Genomic DNA, 22,040 nt, shown 5'->3' with positions numbered 1-22,040 from the left:
GTTATGTCACACCGTTTTAAGCCCTTGTTTACATACGAAAGTAAACAAAACTAGAACGAAGTAAAACAACTTGTTTACACACACGAAAAAAGACAACAAAAAAGTTGAGGTTATGTTATAAGGATTTCCAAAAAAAAAAAACACACAATTTTAGGAAACTGACCTGTGATCCTCGGATGACAACGACCAAAGAGGCGCCGCATGCGGTGAGACCCCAAGTGAAAAGGGTCCCCAGGAAGGCCTGCATCACTGGCGAGTATCCCTGGATCATTTTCCGTGTGATTTAGTGCGAAAATCGACGAATAAATCGAGAGTCAACAAACCCGCGAACCCGCACAGACTGCCATTTTCGTCGCACCACCGCAATATAAAACGTCAACCGCGTTTACGTGGTTAGGTTCGCGCATGCGCCCCTCCTCCATCACGGTCGAAAAGATTAACTTATTTATTATTATTTGCTTAATTTAACGATAATAATTAAATAAAACATAATCGCCAAACGGGGGGGAGGAGAGGGGCCGGCAGGGGGATCATAAAAGAAAAGAGTAAAAATAATAATTAACATGCGCGACCGGCTTGGACTTGAACTTGCCGCGGCAAAATGTCGAGGTCGTCGCAACGTTTGACTGCGTTTATATCGCACATTCTTCGTTCGATTCACTAATAAAGGAGTCAAATGTACCAAACACTTCAATTGTTACCGGGTAAACTCTATTTGGACACCAACAATCCCCATGCAACATCTACGGTGTGAACCAACAAACTGTCAAGACAGACAAACAATCACGGTGGCGCCACCACTTGGGTTGAACTAAGGTGACATTCAACAAGTGTCAAGCAAAGTTAACGTTGATAGTGGCGCCACTTGGCCGGCCTGTACTAAAATGTGGTTGATGTCTGCTTGTTCGGGCGGGAAATTTGAATATTTTAATGTACTTTTAAGCTAAATAACATGCATAACTCAAATTTTGATAAGAGACTTAGGAATTAATGAGCCATAATGTGCGGCAATAAACTTTGAGGCTGTGAAAATTGCTTTGAAAATTTTGATTCTTTTATTTAAATGGTAGAGGTGACACAAGTTTTGAAAAAAATATTCACATAAGCCTTAAAATGATAAAATGTTTGCGGAACAAACCTATCTATCGACATTTTTCCTAATTTGAACCAACGTTTCGATAGTTAAATCTACCACCGTTACCAAGATAAATTAAATTAAAAATATAAAAATACTTTATCTTTGTTTATATCTTTCACGTTCTTCAAAACGTTCTTTAATGTACTTTTTCTCATAATTTGACGGTTGTGATAACCTGTCAAAATAAACGTTGACGTGGCGCCACCACTTGGGTGCAACTAAGATGACACCCGTTCGTTTCGGCGCGAAATTTCAATTGCTTCAAATTTCGACCAAATATTTACTCTTACTTTATAAATATTTGAATAATCGCTGAATATATATGCTGAATAAGGTGAACCTTAAATTGTTGCGCAACAAACCCCATTTAAACCCAAATCGTCCCGCAATAAGTGTCAAAATAAACATGGACAGTGGCGCCACTTGGTCCACCGGTACTAAAAATGACATCTGCTCGTTCGGGCGGGAATATTGAATTTTTCTGAACAAACTCCATTCGTCTCACAACATCATTCCAAAGTGTCAAAATAAACGTTGACGTGGCGCCACCACTTGGGAGGAACTAAAATGACTGAGTTCGCTTTCGGGCGGGAAATTTGAATTTTTAGTAAGCAGGAATTAGTTAAATGATTAATTAATGCATATTTTCAAAAAAATTTTTAAATTCAACAGCCAACAGTTCCGACAGTGGACAACTTTGGCGCTACTATGGGTTAAAATATTCAATTTTTTGTACGTCCAATCCTTGTCTTACAATTCAGCTCCTTTAACACCTTCATGGACTCGAATGACAGTTGACAGCTCTGACTGCCGGCTACGCAACTACTGTGGCGCGAAATTCAAATTTTCTAGTTTCAAGCGCCATTTCTCCCATAAAAATTTCTTGACCTGTCAAGAACTTCAGCTCCTTAAACACCTCCTTGAACTCAAGTGACAGCTTAAGCCAGCTAATTATAACATTCAATTTGACTTTGACAGGTATGACAACTGACAATATTACGCCAGTTAATAAGTGCAACGACTTTATGAGCCATCTTTGCCTTATAAAGGACGGTAGAAAGGGATACGTATAGGGGGGGAATTTTGTGTCAGAATAATTTGAGTTGAAAAAACGAGACGCATGCGCTGCTCTTCTCAAAGGGAATCAGCTGTAACTTTGGCCCTATAAGGCCAATTAGGCTGAAATAAAAAGTGCCTGGAAGAGCAAACTCAGTTGAATTTACGCAATATTAAAGCTTTTGACGATATATGTCACGGAAGTAAACCCAGACAACGTAAACCAGTAGAAAAACTCAATTTGAAATTAGCCAACGAATTCGGAAGCGCTATAATAGATAATTTTATTTAAATCCTTAAGTAAACTTATCTGTGGCGCTACTGTGATTAAAATAAAAAAATAATGAATGAATTAAATTTACCATTAATTTATTAAGAATTTATTAATTAACAATATGGCAAACGTCACTCTTCACACAACTCGCTCGTATTGTCGCGATGTAAAAATATCTTTCTACAAAAAACAAACAGTTTCAATCATTAATTAATTATGTACAACAAAGTCAATTAAATTAATTAATTAACCAAACGCTCATCTCAGTTAATTAACGAAAAAGTCAAATTAAAAATGTACCTCTTTCACGAGTCCCACTGCGCAACCGCCAGAACCTTCGCCAAGATTATAGTTAGGACTAAGTTGCACTAAAAACAATTGATAACTGGCAAAGTAACAACTATTAACACTAGTATTGAGGCACGATCTTATAAGAGAATTATTTACACAGTGAGGAGGCTCACTTACTATATTATGACTAACTACATTGTTCTAGTGAAAACGAGTGCTAACGAGTTTTAACAATTTTACGTACAGAAATAATGCTAACAACCCAAAATAAAAAACAATTTATTCCTATTTTATCCAAATAAGGCATGGAGTGTATCGAAATAACCATTTTAACTACAACTAATTGCTCCTCGATTAATCCTTACGGCGCATTTTACGAACGATTTTCCGATTACGCATGCGCAAGCCAGGGAGTAGAAGCGCACCGAGACGCGTCTTTGCTTGACAGATGTGTACGTCAAATGTCATAGATGAAATGACATTCTGAACCTTGGCAACGTTGTAGTATTTGTTAATGATTATCAGTCAGAAGTGATTATTTAAACAAAATTTATTGGAATAACGCGTTAACGCGAGAATAATGCATTTTAGTAGGCGAGTTTACGCATACGCGAGCTGCGGAATAAAGTATACCCGGATGGACGCGTTTTGGTGTGACAGCTGTCAACTGTCACCGTACATGTAAAAAAACTTTAGCTTATCACTCCATTTTTTGATTGCGCATGCTCAAGCCGCGGAGTACAAACGCATTTGATACACCTAGACGCGTTTTTGTTTGACAGATGTGTACGTCAAATGTCACAGATCATGTGACAATTTGAACCTTGGAAAGGTTACAGTATTTGGTAATCAACATCAATCAGAAGTAAATATTTATTGAAATATTATTAAGAATTAGTAGGCGAGTTTGCGCATATGCACCTACGAAGTAAAGTATGCCTGGATAGACCCGTGTTCGTTTGACAGCTGTCAACTGTCACTGTACATGTAAAAAAACTTTAGATTACCATAGAATATTTCGACTGCGCATTGGCAAGCCGCGGAGCACATACGCTGGACCAAGACGCGCTTTTGTTTGACCGATGTGTACGTCAAATGACATTTTCAGCCTTGGCAACGTTGTTTTATTTGTTAATCAATATCAGTCAGAAGTGATTATTTAAAAAAATTAGAATAACGCAATTTAGTGAGAAGGGTTACGCATGCGCAAGCTACGGAGTAAAGGATACCCGGTGCCGCTAGCCGCGTTTGTGTTTGACAGATGTATAAGTGAAACGTGACAGATCAAATGACATTTTGAACCTTGCTGTGATATTTGCCGACAATATATTTGAAGAAAATATATATTTTATGCGAATGGCCCATGTGCGTGCTTGACATGTCAAATCTCACCGATGATATGACGTATTCAATGGTTTTGTTTAGAAATTGGCATTGCGCCTGACAGATCTGGCAAGTCAGACAATTTTTGACGTATGGCAAGGACTGCAGGACGTCAATTGACGTCTATCGTACTTGTCAAAGCTGTCAATTTTTGAAATTGTCGCCTAATAAAAATTGCTTATGCGCGCAAACTCAGAACGAAAAAAATTGTTGAACTGTCAAGTGTCACCGATCGTATGACATTTAACGAACACGCAAGAAATTTAACAAGTTTTTCGAAAGTGACAGATCATTTGACGTAACCGCTATCAAATCCGGATCTATAAATGGAAACGCATGCGCAACCTAATTTTTTCTTGAGATTTCTGTAAAATCTGTCAAATTTTGACGTAAACCAATGAAACACAATCTCTTTGATTTAATTCTTGTGTTTAAAAGATACGTTAAATGGGTTCCAGGACGTCAATTGACCCTTAACACGCCTGTCAAAGCTGACAAGTTTTGACATATTATACTAAGAGCACACAACTGTTTAACTATTGCTTAACAAAAACCAAATATTTTCCAAACTGCTTGTGTACGTAGTCTCAGAACGAGAAGATTGATTGAACTGTCTGTCAAATGTCACCTGTCATGTCAGGCAAGAAATTTAAGAGCTTCTCAAAAATGACAGATCGTTTGACGTCACCGCTGTCATGTCCGGATCTATAAAATGAATGTGTGAAGTCAACGGCACTTGAAAGTTCTGTCAAATCTGTCAAATTTTGACGTAGACCAAGGATACACAATCTCTTTGACTTAATTCTTGTGTTTGACAGATACGTTAAATGAGTTCCAGGACGTCAATTGACCTTTAACACGCCTGTCAAAGCTGACAAGTTTTGACATATTATACCAAGAGCACACAACTGTTTAACTATTGCTTAACAAAAACCAGATTACTTCCAAAACTGCTTGTGTACGCAATCTCAGAACGAGAAGATTGATTAAACTGTCTGTCAAATGTCACCTGTCATGTCAGGCAAGAAATTTAAGAGCTTCTCAAAAATGACAGATCGTTTGACGTCACCGATGTCATGTCCGGATCTATAAATTGGAACGCATGCGCAACGTCAACTGCTCTTGAAAGTTCTGTCAAATTTTGACATACACCAACGACACATAATTTATTTAACTTAATTCTTGTGTTTGACATAACTGACGTAAGACGTACTTATCAAAGCTGTCAATTACCGACACTGTTGCTTAATAAATACCAGATTTCTTTCAACATTTTTTGTGTGCGCAATCTCAGTACGTGCGCACTAATATACACTAGATATTCATCAGAATGTCATTAAAAAATTTAACAAACTTATCAAGGGTGACAGACGTTTGACGTAACAGCTGTCAAGTCCGAATCTGTAAATTCAAACGCATGCGCAACGCACAAGTGTGATATCTCTCTAGTGGTTGTCCAATCAGATGATAATTTCCGGTCGGTAATACAGAGACCTTACTAAAAAGTAAAATTAAAGAACCTACAAACGACCAAACGTCTTGCCCCGCGTTGCTACGCTTCCTGATATGACAACGCTAGCCGTTCGTTACGCATGCGTAATCGAGTGGGCCCCTACTAGGTTACCAGAGAGGGTTGCCTATAGAGCCCTAAAACCGATTCAAACGAACGTAAAACCGGCGCCGGTTGACCCCCTAAACCAGATCGCGACCGAACTTCTTGCCCAGCGCCTGATACTTCGACTGGAACCCCCCGAAAATCGGGCTGAGACTCTTCGAGATGGGCCCCCGCCCTCTCAAGGGGGGCCCCTTCGATCAGAAGGGCGCCCCCTTCATCAGCAGCTCCTCGTCTTCGTCTGAGGAGGTGGAGGTGCCGGAGGAGGGTGAGGAGACGGTGTCCATCAGGGCGGCCCCTAAGGTGTTCTGGCGCGAGAAACTCGCCCTCCTGCCCCCCGGGGGCTGTTGCTGTTGCAGGAGCCACGTGGGGCGTTTAAGTGAGGAGGTCTGGTGGGGCGGGTTCCGCTCCTCTGGGATGGAGTCGCGTTGAAGTGAGCTGCAAAGTGGTGCGGGGCGAATTAGTTTGAAGGTTAGCGAGGAGGCGGTAGCGGTCCAGTAAATGCGTCTTGAGGTGGAAGAACGTGCATGAGGAAGAGGGAACGATTGTTTTCTTTCTAATGCTTTTTAAATTTTTAGGATCGGTTAAGAAATACCAGAGTTATGGGTATTTTTAGCCTGTGGAGACTTTGGTGTTTCTAGACCGATTGAGGTCAAACAAAAAAGGCCTGAAAGTGAAATTATGTATCTTCTTAGTGCAGTAAAGATCAGCTTTCCAATAAACCTTAAATAATATAAATCGGTTAAGAAATAAGGAAGTTATGGTCACTTTTGTCTTCAGGAGCCATTGGTCTTTGTAGAGTTGACTTCTTTATACAAATATACCTGTAACTTTCGTGTTTCTTGACCAATTAAGCTCAAATAAAAAACTTCCGGAAGGGAACTTATATTTCTTCTCAAAGGAGGAAAAATTTGCTTTCCAATAAAACTTAATTGATAAAAATCGGCTGAGAAACAAGGAAGTTATAGTCGCTTTTGTTTGTGTTCTGGGCATTTTTAGCCTCTGCATGTAACTTTGGTGTTTCTGAACCGATTGACCTCAAACAAAAAACCCGTGGAAGAGAAATTATTTTTATTATGAATAGGGAAAAAATCAGCTTTCCAATAAACTTTAAACGATGAAAATCGCTTAAGAATCAAGGAAGTTATAGTCAATTTTGTCTCCTGGACGCATTGGTCTTTGCACAGTTGACTTCTTGGTACAAACATACCGGTAACTTTGGTATTTCTGAACCGATTTAGCTCAAACAAAAAACCACTGGAAGAGAAATTATCTATCTTCTTAATAGGAGAAAAATCTGCTTTCCAATAAAATTTAAATGATGAAAATCGGTTGAGAAACAAGGAAGTTATAGTCGCTTTTGTTTGCGTTCTGGGCATTTTTAGCCTCTGCATGTAACTTTGGTGTTTCTGAACCGATTGACCTCAAACAAAAAACCCGTGGAAGAGAAATTATTTTTATTATTAATGGAGGAAAAATCTGCTTTCCAATACACTTTAAATGATGAAAATCGCTTAAGAATCAAGGAAGTTATAGTCAATTTTGTCTCCTGGACGCATTGGTCTTTGCACAGTTGACTTCTTGGTACAAATATACCGGTAACTTTGGTATTTTTGAACCGATTTAGCCCAAACAAAAAACCACTGGTAGAGAAGTTATCTATCGTCTTAATAGGAGTAAAATCTGCTTTCCAATAAAATTTAAATGATGAAAATCGGTTAAGAAACAAGAAAGTTATAGTCGCTTTTGTTTGCGTTCTGGGCATTTTTAGCCTCTGCATGTAACTTTGGTGTTTCTGAACCGATCGACCTCAAACAAAAAACCCGTGGAAGAGAAATTATTTTTATTATTAATGGAGGAAAAATCTGCTTTCCAATAAACTTTAAACAATGAAAATCGCTTAAGAATCAAGAAAGTTATAGTCAATTTTGTCTCCTGGACGCATTGGTCTTTGCACAGTTGACTTCTTGGTACAAATATACCGGTAACTTCGGTATTTCTGCACCGATTCAGCCCAAACAAAAAACCACCGGTAGAGAAGTTATCTATCGTCTCAATAGGAGTAAAATCTGCTTTCTAATAAAATTTCAATGATAAAAATCGGTTAAGAAACAAGGAAGTTATAGTCGCTTTTGTTTGTGTTTAGGGCATTTTTAGCCTCTGCATGTAACTTTGGTGTTTCTGAACCGATTGACCTTAAACAAAAAACCCGTGGAAGAGAAATTATTTTTATTATTAATAGGGGAAAAAGCTGCTTTCCAATAAACATTAAATGATGAAAATCGCTTAAGAATCAAGGAAGTTATAGTCAATTTTGTCTCCTGGACGCATTGGTCTTTGCACAGTTGACTTCTTGGTAGAAATATACCGGTAACTTTCGTATTACTGGACCGATTGAGCTCAAATAAAAAACTCCTGGAAGGAAAACTCTTTTTCTTGTTAATGAAAGAAGACTCTGCTTTTCATAAAATTTTGAATGATGAAAATCGGTGGAGAAACAAAGAAGTTATAGTCACTTTTGTCTCATGGACGCATTGCATAGTTGACTTCTTTATACGAATATACCTGTACCTTTCTGATTTTAATAAAAATTAGTTTAAATAGTTCCTTAGTTATTCAGAATTTTCCCTAAAATATTAAATTTCCAAAAAGTTAATATAGCTGGTACGTCGTAAACCTAACCAGACTTCGTTTGCCGCGTCATAATAAGACGACGCATGCGCTGATTTTAACGGAAATGACGTCAAATAATTATCCAGTTATCCAGAATTATCCATAAAATATGAAATTTTCAAAAAGTTAAGATGGCTGCTACGTATCCATCGAAAACTTAACCAAACTTAACCAGGTTTTTACCAAGACCACGTTTGTGGTATTTCTGGACCGATTGAGCTCAAATAAAAACTCCCTGGAAAAAAAAATACTCATTTTCTTTTGAGGGGAGTAATCTGCTTTCCAGGAAACTTTAAATCGTCAAAATCGGTTGAGAAACATGGAAGGTATAGTCACTTTTGTATCCTGGACGCATTGCTCCTTGCATAGTAGACTTCTTGACACAAATATATCTGTAACTTTGGTATTTCTACACCGATTCACCTGAAATAAAAAACGTCTAGAAGACAAAATAATTGTCGTTCCAAAGAAGTCTTATTAGTCAAAATCGGTTGGAAAATAAGGAAGTTACATCCTTTTAGATCTCCTGCGCCTTATGCCAATCTTAATTCATTGACTCTATATTTTGTAGGATATCCCTAGAGGCCACCAAGGTGTCGAAACGTCGACAACAATAAAGGATTTATCTAATCACAAATATATTATAAAAAAAAATTGATGATCGTCATACTTAAAGACGAAACCTCCTACCGTAAAACTGAGGGTACCTTACACGAACCTACATACTTTTTTGACCTCATAACTTGAAAACTAGTAGACTTATAGAAAAATTTATAGAATCAAAAAATATTGCTTAGAAGTTTCCCTACTAAAAGCTATTCTTTGATTTTTACCATAAATATGATCATTTTCAAGAAAATTCGTTTTAAATTACTTGATCAGTAGTGACCATCAACTTTTTCTAATAAATCTCTTCCAAACTGAGTGCCGTTGTGTGTGTACGAGGAAAATGGCACTTTTTCATATTTCACACGCATGCGTGAAGCACCGTTTTTACCCCTGACTTCGAGATGGCGTGCGGAAAAAGCGTCACTGTCCGTAAATATTTTTGTTGTCAATTAAAATGCAGCAAACCGACTTTTTCGATCGAATTTCAGCTCTTTGTCTGCGACCAGTGGACCGAATAACGAACGGATCTAATACCGAAATTATCGACGGTTCGTTTTTTTTTTGCTTAATTCCGCTTTTTCGCGCAAGGATGTGATTACTTCCGCTTCAATCATCTGCTAAAAAAGATGTGATTTTAGGGTCTCGCCTTGGGACCCGCCTTGGGACTTCTTTGGTCATGTAACGGTTGTTTTAATTGAATGCTATTTATTAATGTTAATTCGTTTTTTAAGCGATGATTAGGTTTTAAAAAACATGGTAGAATAAGCTGAATATTACATTTAAAAGTGGAGCTCTTTTACAGGCGTTCAAGGAATACATTTTGTTGTTTTATGAGTGTTTCTTGGTGAATTTTAGATGTTAAACGATTGTTTTGAAGGAAAATCTGTTCTCTTACAGGCGCTTTTTGTTTGACCTCAATCGGTCCAGAAATACTAAAGTTACAAATATATTTGTATAAAGAAGTCAACTATGCCAGGACCAATGCGTCCAGGAGACAAAAGTGACTATGACTTCCTTGTTTCTCAACCGATTTTCATCATGTAAAGTTTTCTGGAAAGCAGATTTATCCCTCATTAATGAGATAAATAAATTCTCTTTCAAGAATTTTTTGTTTGAGGTAAATCGGTCTAGAAATTACAAAGTTACAACTATGTAAAGATCAGTGCGTTCAGCAGACAAAATTGGCTATAACTTCCTTGTTTTTCAACCGATTTTTATCATTTAAAGTTCCTTGGAAAGCAGATTTTAATCCCATTAAAAAGATGCATAATTAGTTATTAAAAGATTTTTTATTTGAGCTCAATCCGTCCAGAAATACCAAAGTTACAGATATATTTGTATAAGGAAGTCAACTATGTTAGGACCAATGAGTCCAGGAGACAAAAGTACCTATAACTTCCTTGTTTCTCAACCGACTTTTATCAAGTAAAGTTTATTGGAAAGTAGATTTTTCCCTCATTAATAAACTAAATAATTAATCTTTCAAAAAGTTTTTGTTTAAGCTAAATCGGTCTAGAAATATAAAAGTTACAACTATGTAAAGATCAATGCGCCCAGGAGATAAAAATGACTATAACTTCCTTGTTTGCCAACCGATTTTTACCATTTAAAGTTCCCTGGAAAGCAGATTTTTGTCCCATTAAATATATGCATAATTTGTTTTTAAAAGACTTTTTATTTGAGCTCAATCAGTCCAAAAACGTCAAAGTTACAGATATATTTGTATAAGGAAGTCAACTATGCAAGGACCAATGAGTCCAGGAGACAAAAGTGACTATAACTTTCTTGTTTCTCAACCGATTTTCATCATGTAAAGTTTTCTGGAAAGCAGATTTTTCTCTCATTAATAAGATAAATAAATTTTCTTTCAAGAATTTTTTGTTTGAGCTAAATCGGTCTGGAAATATCAAAGTTACAACTATGTGAAGTTTAATGCGTCCAGGAGATAAAAGTGACTATAATTTCCTTGTTTCTCAACCGATTTTTATCATTTAAAGTTCCCTAGATAGCAAATTTTTATCCCATTAAAAAGATATATAATTTCCTTTTAAAAGATTTTTTATTTCAGCTCAATCAGTCCAGAAATACCAAAGTTACAGATATATTTGTATAAGGAAGTCAACTATGCAAGGACCAATGAGTCCAGAAGAGAAAAGTAATTATAACTTCCTTGTTTCTCAGCCGATTTTTACCATTTAAAGTACCCTAGAAAACAAATTTTTATCCCATTAAAAAGATACATAATTTTTTTTTAAAAGATTTTTTATTTCGGCTCAATCAGTCCAGAAATACCAAAGTTACAAATATATTTGTATAAGGAAGTCAACTATGCAAGGACCAATGAGTCCAGGAGACAAAAGTACCTATAACTTCCTTGTTTCTCAACCGATTTTTGTCAAGTAAAGTTTATTGGAAAGCAGATTAATCTCTCATTAATAAAATAAATAATTTCTCTTTCAAAAATTATTTGTTTGAGCTAAATCGGTCTAGAAATGTGAAAGTTACAACTATGTAAAGATCAATGCGTTCAGGAGATAAAAATGACTATAACTTCCTTGTTTGCCAACCGATTTTTACCATTTAAAGTTCCCTGGAAAGCAGATTTTTATCCCATTAAAAAGATACATAACTTCGTTTTAAAATATTTTTTAGTTGAGCTCAATTAGTCCAGAAATGTCAAAGTTACAGATATATTTGTATAAGGAAGTCAACTATGCAAGGGCTAATGAGTCCAGAAGACAAAAATGACTATAACTTCCTTGTTTGTCAACCGATTTTCATCATTTAAAGTTCTCTGGAAAGCAGGTTTATCTCCCATTAAGAAGATAAATAATTTCCTTTTCTGAAGTTTTTTGTTTCTCCTTAATCGGTCCAGAAATATTACCATGGTACCCAATACATATAAACGACTATAACTTTCCTATTTCTTAATGGATTTTCACCATTTCAACTTCTTTGGAAAGACAACTTTTTTTCTATAATACGCTGCCTTTTCACCCTCCAGCAAGTGTCAAAAAGCTTCACTTTCCCCATTCAAAAACAGAAAATAAAATATATTTTCCGAAAATAAAATAAAATTGAAGGTCTTTAATCTAAGGATGTACACACACACACACACACACACGGATATTTACTTTTACTATTGGTCGGTGTGCAAAAAGCCAAATAAAATGTCGGTCCGTGTGCAAGAAGTGAATTATCGAACTAATCCTCCATCCAGCACGGCAATTCGCGGGAAAATGATACACGGCGGATCATTGTTTTCCTTATCTCGTTATGTGCGTCTTATCACGACCGAATGTTGATTTTTCCGACGAGAAATCGCAATTTTACATCACATTTCCTGGACTACCTGCGGAAGGAAGTACGCATACACCCCGGCGTCGGCTGATTTTATTATGGAACTTCATTTTTCAACCCCTCCCTTTTGGGGGGACGCTACTGGCCCGCGAGGTTACCTGATTTAGGTACCCTTGATTTTTTTTTTAATTTTCTTAGTGGTTTTGCCTTAAGTTTTTTAGAGGGTCTGGATGGACAAAAAAACATTTTTTTTTCGTCCAGGCAGAAAGGGAGTAAAATTTGAAAAATGGCCTTTCTAGGCTTTAGAAGTTTTATTCCAGGTAGTTTAATATCCCTTCCAGGTACTAGGATCCCGGAAGAAAATTACAAGTGACAAAAATAGCCCTTAATACAAAGTAAAATTGCTTTAGTCTTCCAGGCAGTTGAGGTCATCAGGGTTTACATAAGGAAACCAGTACTCTTGGGTAATTTGGTATATAACTCCACTTCTAATGCTCGTATCGGCTTGATTTTTGTTTTAAATATTACCTTGAAGAGTTCTGTTGTTCATATAGAAAAAATTAAGAAAATCCATGCACTAGAAAATTTTTTATCTCAGTTTTTGTCAAGGCAAGTCTAGTGTTTACTTGAGACAGTCAGTAACCGCTCATTTCTTAGGTAACTTGGCACATAACTCCACTTCTACAGCACATATCGACATTATTTTTATTTTGAGAGTTACCTTGAAGTGTTCTATTACCTTTATAGAAGAAATTAGAAAAATCCATGCACTAGAAACTTTTTTATTCAAGTTTTTGTCAACGCATGTCTAGTGTTCACTTAAGCAAACCAGTACTCCTAGGTAACTGGTACATACCTCTACTTCTAGTGCATGTATCGCCTTGATCTTTCTTTTAGAAGTTACCCTGGAGTCTTTTGTTTCTTATATAGTAAAAATTATTGAAATCCATGCACTAGAAACTTTTTTATCCGACTTTTTGTCAAGGCATGTCTAGTGTTTACTTGAAAAAAAAGGGGCCACTTCCTTCTTAAGTAACTTCGTACGGAACTTTAATTCTAGTGCTCCTATAGGCTTGATTTTCACCTTAAAAGTTTCTTTGGAATGTTTTATAACTTATTTCAATAAAATCCAGAAAATCTAGGCACCACAATTTTTTTTATCCGACTTTTTGTTTGCCATGTCTAGTATTCACTTAAGCAAATCAGTACACATGGGTAACTTGGCACATAACTCTACTTCTACTGGACATATAGACATCATTTTTATTTTGAGAGTTACCTTGAAGTATTCTATTACCTTTATAGAAGAAATTAGAAAAATCCATGCACTAGAAACTTTTTTATTCAAGTTTTTGTCAACGCATGTCTTGTGTTCACTTAAAAAACCAGTACTCCTGGGTAACTGGTACATAACTCCACTTCTAGTGCATATATCGCCTTGATTTTTATTTTAGAAATTACCCTGGAGTCTTCTGTTGCTTATATAGTAAAAATTATTGAAATCCATGCACTAGAAACTTTTTTATCCGACTTTTTGTTGAGGCATGTCTAGTGTTTAATTGAGAAAGCAAGCAACCACTTTCTTCGTTGGTAACTTGGTACATAAGTCCACTTCTAGTACTCATATCTTCTTGATTTTTACCTTAAAAGTTTTCTTGGAACATTTTTCAACTTATGTCAATAGAATCCCAGAAATCTGTGCGCTACATTTTTTTTTATCCAACTTCTTGGATACCATGTCTAGTGTACCCAATACTCTTGGGTAACTTGGTACATAACTACACTTCTAGCGCTCATATCAACTTAATTTTTATTTTAGAAGTTACCTTGAAGTGTTCTATTACTTATGTAAAAAAATTAGCAAAATCCATGTATTAGAGACTCTTCTATCCAACTTTTTGTCAAGGCATGTCTAGTGTGTAATTGAAAAAACTAGTAACCACTTTGGTAACTTGATACATAACTTCACCTCTAGTGCTCGCATTTACTTGATTTATATCTCAAAAGCTTCCTTGGAATATTGTCTGGCTTATTTCCATAGAATCCAGGAAATCCATGCACTAGAACTGTTTTTATCCATTTTTTTGAATGCCAAAGCCAGGGGACAAGTTGCTGGTAATTGCTTGGAATGAAAAATCAACTCGTGTGTCTAAAAAACATGAAAAATGACCTCAATTGTCTGGAATAAATAGAAAATACCTGGAACTACTAATTCCTAGGCAACCGAACTGGTTTCATTAAATTTCCGTTATTTTCCAGGCACCTTAAGTCAGGCCTGGAAAAATCGTCAAGTGCCTACAACCAAATGATTTCAGGCATTCCAACCTAATTTCCAAAATAACAAAAACCCTAAAATGCCTGAAACAATCTGATACTGCTTAAAAAACTTCTATAGAGTTAGTGGTCGGTAAAGAATGTTCCTTAAGTATAACGTTGCTACTCTTAGAGCCCCTTTGCGCACGTGCAAAAACCGTTGCACATCGGCGCATTGTACCAATCGTCACCTCCAGCGCATTTGAATACCGGATGTTCCATAACAAAATCAGCTTGTCCGGAACTATAACATGCTAAACACAATGACAGATGAGTTAAGGCCACATTCATATAGACATTCATGTTCGGGTATAGACAGAAAAACGAACAAAAGTCTCGTGCAACAGTATAGTAAGTAAGTGCAACCGATGTTGCACGCCCCCCTCCCCGCAACATCGGTTGCCTACAATTATATTATATGCAATCCAGAGTTATACAACCATCCAAACACCCATTGAAGCGCTTACATGTCCCCTAAATATGATTAGTGTAGTCTGAAACACACCCGCTTAGCTCGAGCATGGACCCCCTGCGAGGCTGATGGTGCCTCCTCTGGCCGGGGGTTTGAGGCGGTGGGGGCAGCACTGGCGGCGGGGCTACCGTCTCCCTCTGGATCACCCCCAAAGGGTCGCACTCGCCCTCCTCCACGAGGATCGTGGAGGTGCGACTCACCGAGCCCCTTCGCTCACGGAGGGGCGTCGACTCGTTACTGTTGGTCGGGTCGGAGCCCAGTGACTCACGCCTAAACAGGCCGAAGATCGAGTTTTTGTTGGGGTTTTCCAGGCCACCTGGAAAGCGAGAGTTAGTCAGTGCGTTGCGGGTTGTCTATAAGGCGCGCGCAAGCAGGCGACGCTGCTTTAGGTGCGTTCGACGTCTGTCAGTAGGTATTCAAGCTGTCAACTGTCAAGGCTGCCAAAGTGTCAAGAGACGTATTTGAACTGTATGCGTTTGTTCATGAAAATACTTTCCACAAAGTTTTAAAGGTTAATTTAAACGATAGAGGAGAATTGAGTGGTTTCTTATTGGTTAAAAAATTTGAATTTGGATCGGTGGCAACACGGTTTAAAACTGTCAAATATGTCAAAGCAAGGATCGGAAGTGACTGACGTCTTTCTTTATCCGGTCAGTTGGTGGTAAATTTAAAAACAAGTGGTTTTTCAAGCCACCTGGAATGCCAGAATTAGTCAATGCGTTGCGGGTTGTCTATAAGGCGCGCGCAAGGTGGCGACGCTGCTTTAGGTGCGTTTGACGTCTGTCAGTAGGCATTCAAGCTGTCAACTGTCAAGGCTGCCAAAGTGTCAAGAGAAGTATTTGAACTGTATGTCTTTGTCCATGAAAATACTTTCTACTAGATTTTAAATGGTAATTTAGTTGTTTCTTGTATATTTCATTTGTATACGGTTAAAAAATTTGAAATTCAATCGGTGGCAACACTGTTTAAAACTGTCATGTGTCAAAGCAAGGGTCGGAAGTGACTGATGTCTTTCTTTATCCGGTCAGTTCGCGTTAAATTTAAAAACACGTGCTTTTCCAAGCCACCTCGAATGCCAGAATTAGTCAATGCATTACGGGTTGTCTATAAGGCGCGCGCAAGGTGGCGACGCTGCTTTAGGTGAGTTCGACGTCTGTCAGTAGGCATTCAAGCTGTCAACTGTCAAGGCTGCCAAAGTGTCAAGAGAAGTATTTGAACTGTATGTCTTTGTCCATGAAAATACTTTCTACAAGATTTTAAAGGGTAATTCAGTTGTTTCTTGTATATTTCATTTATATACGGTTAAAAAATTTGAAATTCAATCGGTGGCAACACTGTTTAAAACTGTCATGTGTCAAAGCAAGGGTCGGAAGTGACTGACGTCTTTCTTTATCCGGTCAGTTGGCGGTAAATTTAAAAACAAGCAGTTTTCCAAGCCACCTCGAATGCCAGTCAATGCATTGCGGGTTGTCTATAAGGCGCGCGCAAGGTGGCGACGCTGCTTTAGGTGCGTTTGACGTCTGTCAGTACGCTGTCAAAGTGTCAACTTACAAGGGGAGCGTTTGACCATGAAAACACTTTCCACAAGATTTTAAAGGGTAATTTAGTTCTTTCTTATCTATTTTATTTGTATATGTTCGTTTATTGTTTAAAAAATTTGAATTTCGATCGGTGGCAACACTGTTTAAAACTGTCAAATGTGTCAAAGCAAGGATCGTAAGTGACTGACGTCTTTCTTTATCCGGTCAGTTGGTGGTAAATTTAAAAACAAGTGGTTTTTCAAGCCACCTGGAATGCCAGAATTAGTCAATGCGTTGCGGGTTGTCTATAAGGCGCGCGCAAGGTGGCGACGCTGCTTTAGGTGAGTTCGACGTCTATCAGTAGGCATTCAGCTGTCAACTGTCAACGCTGTCAAAGTGTCAAGAGAAGTAGTTGAACTGTATGTCTTTGTCCATGAAAATACTTTCTACAAGATTTTAAAGGGTAATTCAGTTGTTTCTTGTATATTTCATTTGTATACGGTTAAAAAATTTGAAATTCAATCGGTGGCAACACTGTTTAAAACTGTCATGTGTCAAAGCAAGGGTCGGAAGTGACTGACGTCTTTCTTTATCCGGTCAGTTGGCGGTAAATTTAAAAACAAGCGGTTTTCCGAACCACCTGGAATGCCAGAATTAGTCAATGCGTTGCGGGTTGTGTATCAGGTGCGCGCAAGGTGTCTACGCTGCTTTAGGTGCGTTCGACGTCTATCAGTAGGCATTCAAGCTGTCAACTGTCAAGGCTGTCAAAGTGTCAAGAAAAGTATTTGAACTGTATACGTTTGTTCATCAAAATACTTTCTACAAGATTTTAAAGGGTAATTTAGTTCTTTCTTATCTATTTTATTTGTATATGTTCGTTTATTGGTTAAAAAATTTGAATTTTGATCGATGGCAACACTGTTTAAAACTGTCATGTGTCAAAGCAATGGTCGGAAGTGACTGACGTCTTTCTATATCCGGTCAGTTGGCGGTAAATTTAAAAACAAGCGGTTTTCCAAGCCACCTCGAATGCCAGAATTAGTCAATGTCTTACGGGTTGTCTATCAGGCGAATTTAGATGGGTGGCAATACTGTTTAAAACTGTCATGTGTCAAAGCAAGAGTCGGAGGCGAGCAGTTATATGACGTCTTTCTTTATCTCGTTTCTTGGTGGGAAATTTAAAGGCACAAACTGTATTGATATGACAAGCAACGATTTATCTTGTAACCGTTGTGAACGGGTTAAAAAATTTGAATTTTAATGGGTGGCAACCCTGTTTAACATAGATGTGCGTGACGTCTGTCATTAGGCACTAAAGTGTCAACGTAGTGTCTGATATGACAGCAAGAATTTATTTTGTAATTTTCAAGAATTGCGTAAGAAATTTGAATTTTGCGCCATATTAGTGTTACACATGGCAGCACCGTTGTGACACCTGTCAAGACAAGGAAATTTGCACAGTTTCGACGGTTTCTATTAAATCATTTGGCAACGATGTTTAAGAACTGTCAACTGTCAAATGATTTAAAGCTATTTGGCGGAAAATTTGAAAACAAAACTGTAATGATATGCAGTTGTAACAGAAAAGGATTTATTTAAAAATTTGAATTCCGCACCAAACTAATGTTACAGTTGGTAACGGTGACTAAAATAATCAAAACTGTCAACTGTCATTAAGCCTATAATGTCAACCTAAATAGCAAAGTTGTCTGACAAAGATGGCGTTGCTCTACACCTCTTTTTATTTATAGGGGGAATATTGAGGAACGTTTGGCGGGAAATTTAAAAATAAAAAGTGTCAGTTGTCAAACTTATAACCCTCAAACAAATATGGCGTCCGTCCACGCACTATAGCAACACTTCTTACCTAAAAACGTGGCAGAGGGTGAATTGTAGGCCAAGTACTCCTTATTGGAGGCCCAACTAGGAAACTCCGCTTGTGGAAGCGGCCCGCACCCCTCCTCCTCCTCCCTTTTCCATGGCAACATCATTTCCGTAGCGGTGGGGGTTGACACCCTCATCAAGTCGCCTCCTAAGGGCAAAATCCACCCATCACCCCCTCACTCAGATCCCTCACTAAAGTTAAAATTTACTCACCGTCAATGGAGCCTCTGGACAAGCGTTTTCCAGTATCAGAGAAGATACTGTCATCGGTAACTAAAGGGAAAAAAAGAGAAAGTGCTACAGGTTAGAAAAGGAAGGAGTACGACTGCTACAGATTGTTTGTTGCACGTGAACAGCTCTGCTTACGTGCTGCAAAGATAAACTGGGAAAGCTCGTGATAAGGACCTTCCCAGGTAAAAAAACTCAAAAAGATCTACACTAAAAAGTCTACGGAAGCAAGATGTAAAGCCCAAGAGGTGACAGGGTGGTTCCTAAGGGTACTAAGGGCGTACCGTTTCGCTCCCTGCGCCAGGGCAGCGTGCACTCCAGGGCCGAGGGTTTCGTTTTCGGGAGGGGCGAATTCTCCTGCACCTCCTCCTCCTCCTCCTCCGCCCCTGTGCTCGCTACGGATCAACAAACGTCTCAAGACAGAAAAAACAATAAAACTGAGGCCACCCTGTATATTGAAAGCGTCACAAGTACTCAACTACGCTACCAGATCAACCGTCAAGTCATTCCACATAAACCAACAGGTCGCATACAAGATATTATCGAAAAGAACTTACGTGATGATTTCGCTGTGAAGGTGATAGGGCTGTCCCACTCCTCCCTGTTGGATCTCGGCTCGGTTATGTCTGCGTCCTCGTTCAGCACCTCGCTTATGTAGTCTGGAAAATGGACATTTTTTGACTATTGTGAGACACTTGGTCAGCGTGAAACGGTTAAAAGGAATTTGAATTTCGCGCCGTAATTTTTTTACTGTTGGCAACGCCCGGCTGTCAAGCGTCACAAATTTGGTGAAAAGTTTGAATTTCGCGCCTTAATAGTGAGAATTTGTAACCAAAGATCGTGTATTAGAACCCTATGTACTAGATTATTTAGTAACCGTTTAAAAGTTTTGAATTTCGCGCCATGATTTTGTCACGGTTGGCAATGCTGTAAAAAATCGCGTGAAACTTTGAATGTGTCACTGTTGGTAATGCAGAACACTGCAACTGATGTTCCTAGGGTCAAAATGCTCATATCTCTGAAACCATGAAGGCTAAAGACTTGGAATTTGAAACACACATTCTTCTAAAAAAATCATTAGACCCGTGTGTCACCGTTTTTTCAAAAACATGTTTAACTATTCAAAAAAGCCTTGGAATTAGAAACAAATTTAAATTTCGCGCCTTAGTAGTAAACAGTTGGCTGCACTGATCAACTTAAGTTGTCAGACGTTGGTCTATAGCCCATGGAGAAGCAGAATCTCTTTGTTGACAAGCCAAGAAAGCCCTTAAACAAAGATGGCGCTTCAAGACAAATCTGTCAAGTGTCAATCAATCCCGGGTTATCACTACACCTTAAAAAATTATTTAAAGTAAAAAGAGCCTTGGAAATAGAAGAAAAATTTGAATTTCGCGCCTTAATAGTGTCACAGTTGGCTACATAGGACAACTTAAGCTAGCCCATGAAGGTGCATAAGGAGCAGAACCTCTTTGTTGACAATTCAAGGGGGCTCTAAAATAAAGATGACGCTCCAAGACGGATCTGTCAACTGTCAATCAATCTCGGGTTGCCACTACACCTTCAAAAAATTATTTAAAGTACAAAAAGCCTTGGAAATAGAAAAAATTTGAATTTCGCGCCCTAATAGTGTCACAGTTGGCTGCATTGCACAACTTAAGCTGTCAAACATTGACCTTTAGCCCATGAAGGTGCATAAGAAGCAGAACCTTTTCGTTGACAATCCAAGAGGGCTCTAAAACAAATATGGCGCTCCAAGATAAATCTGTCAACTGTCAATCAATCCCGGGTTGCCACTACTCCGTCAAAAAATTATTTAAAGTAAAAAAAGTCTTGGAAATAGAAAAAATTTTGAATTTCGCGCCTTAATAGTGTCACAGTTGGCTGCATTGGATAATTTAAGCTGTCAAACATTGACCTTTAGCCCATGAAGTGGATAAGAAGGAGAACCTCTTCGTTGACAATCCAAGAGAGCTCTAAAACAAAGATGGCGCTCCATTACGAATCTGTCAACTGTCAATCAATCCCGGGTTGCCACTACTCTTCAAAAAATTATTCAAAATTATGAAAAGTGTTAGAAGTAGACAAATATTTGAATTTCGCGCCTTAATAGTGTCACAGTTGGCTACATAGGACAACTTAAGCTGTCAAATATTGACCTTTAGCCCATGAAGGTGCATAAGGAGCAGAACCTCTTCGTTGACAATCCAAGAGGGCTTTAAAACAAAGATGGCGATCCAAGACGAATCTGTCAACTGTCAATCAATCCCAGGCTGTCACTACTCCTTAAAAAAATTATTCAAAATTATGAAAAGTGTTAGAAGTAGATAAAAATTTGAATTTCGCGCCTTAATAGTGTCACAGTTGGCTACATAGGACAACTTAAGCTGTCAAATATTGACCTTAAGCCCATGAAGGTGCATAAGGAGCAGAACCTCTTCGTTGACAATCCAAGAGGGCTCTAAAACAAAGATGGCGCTCCAAGACGAATCTGTCAAATGTCAATCAATCCCAGGTTGCCACTACACCTTAAAAAAATTATTTAAAGTAAAAAAAGCCTTGGAAATAGAATAAAAATTTGAATTTCGCGCCTTAATAGTGTCACAGTTAGCAACACTGGACAACTATAGCTGTCAAACGTTTATATTTAGCCCATGAAGGTGCAAAAGGAGCAGAACCTTTTCGTTGACAATCCAAGAGGGCTCTAAAACAAAGATGGCGATCCAAGATGAATCTGTCAACTGTCAATCAATCCCGGGTTGCCACTACACCTTAAAAAAATTATTTAAAGTAAAAACAGCCTTGTAAATAGAAAAAAATTTGAATTTCGCGCCTTAATAGTGTCACAGTTGGCTACATAGGACAACTTAATCTGTCAAACATTGACCTTTAGCCCATGAAGGTGCATAAGAAGGAGAAGCTCTTCGTTGACAACCCAAGAGAGCCCTAAAACAAAGATGGCGCTTGAAGACAAATCTGTCAACTGTCAATCAATCCCAGGTTGCCACTACATCTTAAAAAAATTATTTAAAGTAAAAAAAGTATTGAAAATACAAGAAAAATTTAAATTTCTCGCCCTTATAGTGTAACAGTTAGCAACACTGGACAACTATAGCTGTCAAACGTTTATATTTAGCCCATGAAGGTGCATAAGGAGCAGAACCTCTTCGTTAATACCCCACGAGAGCTCTAAAACAAAGATGGCGCTCCAAGACGAATCTGTCAACTGTCAATTAATCCCGGGTTGCCACTACACCTTAAAAAAATTATTTAAAGTAAAAACAGCCTTG

General features: G+C 38.0%; 2 protein-coding genes across 8 annotated transcripts in view; both read right to left on the bottom strand.

Moving 5' to 3' along the window:
* Window positions 1–728, bottom strand: part of LOC126747138 (zinc transporter ZIP11) — a 126,875-nt gene extending 126,147 nt beyond the window's left edge. The window contains exon 1 of one of the 2 annotated variants that reach the window (XM_050455635.1): window positions 164–728. In XM_050455635.1, the coding sequence (XP_050311592.1) occupies window positions 164–271 (108 nt within the window). In that variant the 5' untranslated portion in view covers window positions 272–728. The remainder of the gene's footprint in view (window positions 1–163) is intronic. The other variant, XM_050455636.1, reaches the window with a different exon arrangement.
* A 1,818-nt stretch (window positions 729–2,546) lies between these two features.
* LOC126747356 (Na(+)/H(+) exchanger protein 2) overlaps window positions 2,547–22,040 on the bottom strand; it is a 47,012-nt gene continuing 27,518 nt past the window's right edge. For 4 of the 6 annotated variants that reach the window (XM_050455928.1, XM_050455931.1, XM_050455929.1 and 1 more), the window contains 6 exons: window positions 19,311–19,412; window positions 19,038–19,148; window positions 18,739–18,798; window positions 18,509–18,673; window positions 15,155–15,437; window positions 2,547–6,192 (listed from right to left, as the gene is read on the bottom strand). In XM_050455928.1, coding sequence (XP_050311885.1) covers window positions 5,955–6,192; window positions 15,155–15,437; window positions 18,509–18,673; window positions 18,739–18,798; window positions 19,038–19,148; window positions 19,311–19,412 — 959 coding nt within the window. In that variant the 3' untranslated portion in view covers window positions 2,547–5,954. The remainder of the gene's footprint in view (window positions 6,193–15,154; window positions 15,438–18,508; window positions 18,674–18,738; window positions 18,799–19,037; window positions 19,149–19,310; window positions 19,413–22,040) is intronic. The other 2 variants (XR_007664169.1, XM_050455932.1) reach the window with 2 other exon arrangements.

This window comes from Anthonomus grandis, chromosome 19, assembly GCF_022605725.1.
Source record: "Anthonomus grandis grandis chromosome 19, icAntGran1.3, whole genome shotgun sequence".
Classification (NCBI taxonomy): Eukaryota; Metazoa; Arthropoda; class Insecta; order Coleoptera; family Curculionidae; genus Anthonomus; species Anthonomus grandis.
This window is presented reverse-complemented; position numbering and strand designations above follow the sequence as displayed.